Below are 8,333 nucleotides of genomic sequence, written 5' to 3' on the forward strand. Positions count from 1 at the left end.
CATCATATGTATGCCTATAATTGTTTGTCATCTAACTTTTGATGAAAGGCATCCTGGTTCTTAGTGTATCTTCCTTTCAGCAATGTGGTTTGTCAATTGTTTAGCTGTAAATAAACTTCTAGTATCTAAAAGTATGGATATGCAGACATGCCAATGAGAAACTAGATGTGGAAAATAGAGGACATCAAACATCCAAAGGTAAGACAATAAGCCCATTCAGCTAGAATACCAACATTAGTTTTTATAACAGGCTAAAAACATGTCTAGTTACTTTCTGATTGCTACTAAAATCCTGAAACTCATTTGGCTTCTCTTGGAGAACAGAGAGGAAGAAAAATCAGGTTTCCACAACTTGTCCTCTGTGCGGTTTTGTAAATCTTACTGCAAGTGTTTTTTAAACTAATGTTTAACATTGGCATCTTCCATAGCTTTCATGCATCATATATTCAAATAAAACTCAAATGTTAAAAAAAGAAGGGATGCAAACCTTATCATTACGATGTATATTATCCATAGTAATGTACACAAGGGTCTCATTATCAGCCCATTCCAGGTAGTCGGTAATTCCTGTTAAAGGTTTGCCAATGAACTCTTTGGTTTCTGCATCAATGACATATACAGTATATATTTCATCCCCTTTGATGTCCTCTGCATATGCAATCAACTTATGATTGGGGCTCATCTACAAACACATCAGAATTGGGGTGAATGTCAACATACCTTCCTTATATAAAAGAATAGATAATCATGTGCACAAAATGTACCTTGAATGCTCCAACATTATAAAATTCATGTTTTTCAGCCTTCACATTTTCATCAAGTAGAACCTCCTCCACTGGTTCATTAGGTCCCATCTCCATTATTTCATCAACAGAGTAAGGCCTTTCACCCTCAACAATGTACCTTCTGCAATATTGTGTATACTGCTTTCCCTCCAGTGTTTTCTCATAGTAAAAGTAAGATCCTTTGCGAAGAGGAGCAGTAGTATCAGATTCTTGGATTCGGCCTCGTAACTCTTTGTAAAGGTCCTCTTGCAATTGTTTCGTATCTGCAGCAGTCCAAAAAGAAAGAGTGTGTCTTGAGTTACAGCATTATAAACAAAGGACTACCTGTCACAGTTGGAGAGAATCACTAGTATATAGCCAAAGTTCAGGCAGCATAAAACACAACCAGTGTCATGTTGCTTTTCTATTTATTTGCAAACTTCTATATTAACTTTTGCACATCTCCCAGCCATATGTAATGTCCTATAATTGAAATAGGATTAATAATAAATAATAAGTTTAAAATATGAAAGATAAATAAATAAATAAAGTAAAAAATATAAAATAATAAAATTAATATAAGAAAATTTAAAATTCAGTTTATAAGACAATGATTCTCTCAAAAGACAAAAAGAAAATAAGGAAATGATTCCCAAAAGACAAAGGTTGTGAAGGGTTGTGACTGTTCTAAAGGGTGGTTATTATGGAAGGTTGTGACTCTACTCTTCCAAAGGGTGGTAATTATGAAGTGTCGTGACTCTACTCTTCCAAAGGGTGGTAATTATGAAGTGCCGTGACTCTACTCTTCCAAAGGGTGGTGATTATGAAGGTTTCTGACTCAATCAAAGTCACAACTATGAAGGGTATTTCAAAGGGTAAAAATGGTGAAAGGTTGTGACCACTGCAGCAGGTGGCCATCACGAAGAAGTGTGAATCCCCACTATTGAAGATATAAAAGGGAGATCAACAAACTTGAAAGGTATAAGGAATATCTATCTATTCGTTAGCATTGATATAAGCAGATCTAAGAGATGATAGAAGACCTACATGACAAATAAGAGCAGATCTATAGCAGTCTAGAACAGATTCTGCATGGAGGGGAAATGGAAGAAAATTCTAAAGGGTATGAGCGGACATAACAAAGATTAACCAAAATCAGAAACAGTGATCATGGCAAGAAGCAGTGATCATCATAATATAAGAGAAAGTGATCTCTACAAATAACTATGGCAGAAATCAGAAACAGTTAATGGTCCTACTGTTGGGCCTAGGGTAGAGGATACTTGGGACACCTCATACTTCTCCCAATGTAACCCTGGAATGGAGTCAAGGAGGGGGACCAATGAGATTCCCACTAGGTGTGCCACCTAATGATGACAGTTAAGGACCACATGAACCCACCTCATAATGATGGTTATGGACCATATGAGGCCAAGTAGGATGAGGCTCCGTAAGACCTAGGGTTGAGGGCCAAAGTCACCCTATTGCAACTCCCCTACTATCCCTACATGGATCAATTATTGAAGTAAATAAGAAAGGGATATTCAATCATAAGAGAATGGGTTGATATGATGGAGGAGGTCAGTATAAAACCTTTACTAGGTATGCCAACTCATGATGGTTAAGGACCACATGAGGCCACAGAGGATAAGGTCCTGATGTCGGGCCTAGGGTAGAGGATACCTGGGGCACCTCATCATGTCTCCCAACACCGCCCTTGTTTTGGTTGAGATTCCATGTAATCATGGAGATTTTGTTGTGTAGATCAATATGTAAATATGACGTGACCCTAAAAATAGATGTATTGCATGTATTATGATTATATTATTATTATCCAATTTGATTGCAGGTTTCCAAAGCAAGCTTATCTCATCTTATTCTGGAGTGAGAAGTATGTCTCTAAATATATTTTGCTCCTTGTTTCTTTTGGATCTGTAAATTTTGGACAATATATATGATAATCTCAGAAAGTGACATTACACCACATCATATAGACAGATTCTGCATGGAGAGGCAAATGCAAGAAAATATGGATCAAATGTATCTCAAAGATTTGTTTTAAATATCTCTCCAACCAGGTGAGAAACAGTCCATATGTTGTTATTCTGTAGCGTAAGAAATTAAAGCATTTTTTAAATGATAATTTTTAAATAGACATTGACATCAATGGTATTAAAATACCTCAATGCATCGAGTATCTGATATATGCAAAGCACTTCAACTCCTTGTTTGAATCTTTTAGCATGTGCATTGGAAATCCCATGGCTATGTAGGATGAGATCAGCAAAACTTAACATAGGTGTTATATAAATAAAAGGTCTCTATCAATTATAAGACATAGCTATTCTTGCATTGAATTATTGCTATTGTATGGCAATATAGTCTTACTGGTTAGATGTAGTAGTTGGTAGCCTTTGAATCTAGCAAACATGTGAGGTTATGATCTCACATTTATTGCGTTTGTCGACATAGCTTATATTTACTAATCTTTATTGCACTGCTAAAAGCCAATCGATAACCTTAGCAAACATGTGAACTGGTTTTAGTGTATTGATTATAGACCACCTAATGCAATCCATGGCAACAAGGTTCAAGAAGTTCTGTCAGTTTGAGATAGTTAAAGGCTCTCCAAAGTTTGCAAAATGCTCGAAGTTATATAATTGACAAAAAAAAATATAATCACATTGATATGATTTGAAAAAGATATGAAAAGATTAGGGGTATGGCTTCCTACTTTTATTCTCAGAACAATTTTATAAATTTAAAAAATAAATACAATTATAAGATTAAATTGAATTTTTCACTTTATAAATTTACTAATCAAATTGGTGTTTTGGGTTAAGGAGACTTTCATAAAAAATGGAATTATAGAGATACCTGGTAAAATTACAAAAATATAACTGACTGCAAAATTTGAGGAAGTCTGCAGAGAAAACTTTGAACACCACTCTCAATGATACACCATTAAAATCTGTATCTACAATATAGGGACTCCTATTTTCTTGTACATTATTCTAGTTTATCATTTAAAAATATATCTTCCCATTGAATCTCTACACAAAAAATTAACTTCTGAAACGATTCCATGAAATCTGAAAATAAAAAGATCTCTCCTAATTTAATGATTTAGGTTTATTTAATGAATTTATTTTAAAAAATTAACTCTGTTAATTAATATTTATAAGATTGATTATATCATTAACTTAAGTGAATCCATTCATAACTTCACCTAAAAACGTTATCATGAGAGAGCTTTTAGAAGACGGCCCATGTTTAATATCAGGACAAACGAAATCTTTAAAACTACCTCACATTAGCCTGGAGAAACGGAAAAACTTTCAAAGGCAAGCAACAATCTCAAATAAGGCACTCACAAGGCAACCCATTTTCTTCCCTGGGACTTACCAAACAAAAGACAACCTTTACAAACCATGACCTCACCATTAAATAATTGAAATGCATGTTATTACCAGACATGACTGCATTGGTGTAATCATTCTCCTGCTGAAGATGAGCAAGGACCTTGGGATTCGATCTGGTATCATCTCGAAGCCAATAATAGTCATCATTTCGAACATCTCCGAATAACTCCATTGTGTGTTTTGTTTTCTCTGCAACAGGAGCTGAGATTGTAGCCATGTTTACTGTGAAGCTGCTCCTTCGCACCCGACGAATCTCAAATTTTGCTCTATCTTTTGTGCCTCTATTGGTTGTTAAAGGGGGACGCAGATTATATGCCCTCACTCGCGTATGTCCCACGGTATAGGCATTAAATTTGAAGAGGAAATATTGACGGACGATGATTCCCATTGTTATTAATCCGATTCATTGGAGGCCCCGTCCGCCCGGTAGACCCGTTGAGAAAACAAAATCCAGAGGAAGGAACACAACCGTTTTTTACTTTTAAAAAGCACAAAAAAAATGGATAGCAATTTTAATCGCGTTTAATAGACTAAAATAGTCAATGAGACTAAACTTAGAACAATTGGACGTGGTTTGATAGAGGATATTTGTAGTCTTATTAAAACTTTGTTAGGGAGAATTTATTCATAGTAGAAGTTTAACAATGAGTGTCACATTTTATTATTTTTCATATCAAATAAAAATCATTAACGCTGCTTTCACACTTCTCCGACCATAGAGAAAATAAAATTATCATATGGTTTATACTATTTTAATGTCTTTAATTTCGGTTTTATTGAAATTTCCCTACTTTTCTATTAATGGGCTGTCATTTTCCTAGTGGTTTTATTATTATTATTCTAGTTTCTGTTTAAAATAATCAATAAATAAATCAAATAAAAAAAAGGAGTGAGCACATTTCGAGGAGCCAGTTGGCAACTTACACGCTTAGATATTTAGTGTTGTTATTATTAATAATAAATATTGCAATAAAAGTTGTAGGTAAATGCAATGTTAAAGGCGAGAATAAAATAGTGCAACTGTGTTTAATTTGCCTTCGTAATTTCGAGAGTAGAGGGTGGAGATCTTTGGACTCTCTAAGCTTTCGCTATCGTCTTGTCTGAAAACTAGGGCATTTGCATTTGTGGGAGTCAGAAGCCGAGACATTGGTTTGGTATAGATTTTCCAATTCGCCTTGTCCTTTTTAAAATTTTCTTTCCTACAAATTTTCTCTTGGTATAGGTAATTGGCTTATGTTTTGTATTGTTCAAACCGTCAAGTTCAAGAGTTTTCGATTTTTGTTTATCATATGTAATTTTCAAACTCTATATCAACCAACACGTTGTATATTTTACAGGTGAAAAGGCCATAGACAATACTGATAGCAAAGCAAAGGGAACATTGGATAGTAAAAAGAAATGCTTGAAGCTTTTGGAGCCACTCAAACTGTATAGGCGTTCAATTGAAGGTAATTTCAATCTTATTAGATTTCCACAATCCATTGGAGTATAATTTGTGCTTCTGGATTTGATTGTGTCAAATTTTTTTAGCATCACAATCAAATCCAGAAGCACAAATTATACTGAAGGTAATTTGTTTTCTCATGTCTGTAATTCATCCATTCCTACAATGTATTTTAGGGTTTTACTTTGGCTACAACTTTCATACGTCTCATCTTTTCAATAATGAATTTCATTTTTAAATTGATCAAAGTTACCCATTTAGTGTCTAAAACAAAAAGGGTAAAAAAAGTGGTCAGCAGCGGCTATTTACTCATGCCAATTTCTTCGTCTTATACGTTTAGTTTGTTTTCATTTTAGATCTTGCATTCTATTTTTATGGAAAGAATAGGGTATATGGATTTATAGGACAGCATTTGTAGATTTTGGGAGTAGGGAAGTAAAAGTGTGTGATCCCATTTCTTGCTTGTCGATTCTGAGCATAAATCATATAGATCCCCCATTCTGATAAAGGATCATGGGCTATGATTTTAAATTTTGTTGAGGAAAATGATTGTGAAAATTTCAAGCTTAACTGTTTAATCTCAGCAAAATTATGTGAAAAGTTTTGTAGGGTGGAGTTTTTATCATGATTTGGGTCTGAAACGTTATAGATATTTGAAGTATAATATTGAGGATCACAACGAGATAGTTGAGGATACTCATATGCCTATTTTAAATTTGTCTTAGGGTTTGTGTCACTGGTATCTACTAGTTTTTTGAGAGATGTATGGAAGTTTAAGAGGTTTTCATTTAATCCATAAGTAAAGTGTCTCTGTTTGAGATTGTGTATTGTAACACAAAGCTGGAAGAATCTTTGATTATTATATAGTGAATGTTTAACTTATTTTATGTAGTTTCCTTATACTAATAAGGGATTGAAGATTATGATTTTAAATTTTGTTGAGGAAAACAATTATGAAAATTTTAAGATTAACTATCTATTCTCAGCAAAATCATGTATACAAATTTTTAGGATGGTGTTTTGAACATGATTAGGACTCACCTACTATAGGTTTTAAAAGGAAAATGTGAAGGATTGAAAGGAACTATTTAGGGCTTGTATGGCATCTGGTGGTTTTTTGAGCAGTGTATGAAAGACACGGTATTTTCATTCAAAACATAATTAAAGGGTGTTTGTTTCCAATCTTCCTTTTTTTAAGACAAGGTTGCAGGATTCTTTGATTTTTGTTTTTGTGTTTCTTTGATATTTTTCTTAAAACCAAGGTTGCAAGATCCTGTGTGAGTTAGTTAGATTATACTCTTAGAAATTGATCTTATTATGTGTTTGTTATTTTTCAGTATCATCCTGATGTCTATAACATTGGACATGAGTTGTATCATTTTATTGCTTACTTCTCATGAGGATAAACCACAAGGGTAATTGTGTTCTCATCAAATCCTTATAGGAGCTATTTATGCTTGGCATAGAGAGATAGCTCTAGGTGTCTCTTCTTTGGATTCCACTCAAAGATAGCCTCCTTGTATTGTGTCCTCCATATGGACAGTATTTAAACCCTTGGGAGGTTTTTGCCTTTATTCGTAACCCTACAAATGCTTCCCATAGCTAGAATCAAAATATTACAGCTTGTGTCCTTGTGACTTCATATGTTTTCCTCTCTAAGTCAACAATAAAGGGTATGTGGTACACTATGTCTACCAAATAAGGGTTGAAATTATCTAACCAAGAAGGTTCAGGACAAAGGTTTTCTATTGAAAAATCACCTTGCTTAGCTTAGTTTATTTGTGAATGGTTCTTCTCCCATTCCCCCATCAAATACCAAGAGCCAGTTTGTAAAATCCCAAAGGTCATTTCATAGAGCGCATAAAGTCCCACTCTTGTTGAACTTCCTGACCACCCTTATTTAGGCATGAGCCTCTTAAAAATTGATAGTAAATTATCTTCATCTACCCATGGAATGTAAAGTGATGAATTATACTTAGTTGTAAAGAGTTTTGATGTTGTTGCCAGGTTTAACCTTTTTAGACTTGCTTGTGCTCTTCATAAAAAGTACAATATCAATCATCATTCAGCTTTATGTTATGCTTCATGTCAACATCCTTCCTTTTAGTACCCAAATCTCTATCAGCTTTAAGCTTCCAACCAACTTTATTTTCCATATTTTTCAAGAGTTTAATATGTTCTTTTTTAGCTGAACAATACAATTCACTATTTATCTGAGACTTTCCATATCATACATCCCTTAATTATTCATTGGTCTAACTTGGATGATTTTTCATCTTCCATAGAAAGAGTATTGATTTCTCAAGATTGTTGATAATGTTTCTCATGTAGCTGTTGCTCTATTTGGAGTTTTTGTTGTGTTAATTTTCCTTCTTCCATCTTCTGCTTAGATTCAAAAGTATGGTGCTTAGAATTTCCTTCCTTTATCAAACATTGCTCATTCAACTCAATATTTCCTTTATATCAACCCTGTTTCTTTTAGCATCCAAATTTCTATCATCTTTATTTTCATAACTTTATATTATTTGTTGTTGCTTATTCATTTCTCAGTATTCTTTCCATAATTCACAGGATGGTAGGATGTTAGTTATGCTACCAATTACCATGTCCTTTTACATTAATAATTTGATCAATATATTAATAATTTGAACTATTTCAAACATATCCTTACAATTGATCCTATCAAGTGCAATCTCTAGTCCA

General features: G+C 33.8%; 1 protein-coding gene across 2 annotated transcripts in view; it reads right to left on the bottom strand.

Annotated features, from left to right (window-relative positions):
• The window catches only part of LOC149547607 (Prolyl oligopeptidase family protein), a 103,509-nt gene extending 98,752 nt beyond the window's left edge, over positions 1–4,757 (bottom strand). The window contains exons 1-3 of one of the 2 annotated variants that reach the window (XR_016353900.1): positions 4,235–4,672; positions 765–1,048; positions 488–682 (exon numbers count right to left, since the gene is read on the bottom strand). Coding sequence is in view for 1 of the 2 variants with exons in the window: in XM_089791719.1 (XP_089647845.1) it covers positions 488–682; positions 765–1,048; positions 4,235–4,574 (819 nt within the window). In the remaining variant the exon portion in view is untranslated. Of the gene's footprint in view, positions 1–487; positions 683–764; positions 1,049–4,234 lie in introns of both variants that reach the window. The other variant, XM_089791719.1, reaches the window with a different exon arrangement.
• Positions 4,758–8,333: the final 3,576 nt, after the last annotated feature.

This window comes from Cupressus sempervirens, chromosome 7, assembly GCF_028749045.1.
Source record: "Cupressus sempervirens isolate cs-2001-9-10 chromosome 7, ASM2874904v1, whole genome shotgun sequence".
NCBI classification, from domain to species: Eukaryota; Viridiplantae; Streptophyta; class Pinopsida; order Cupressales; family Cupressaceae; genus Cupressus; species Cupressus sempervirens.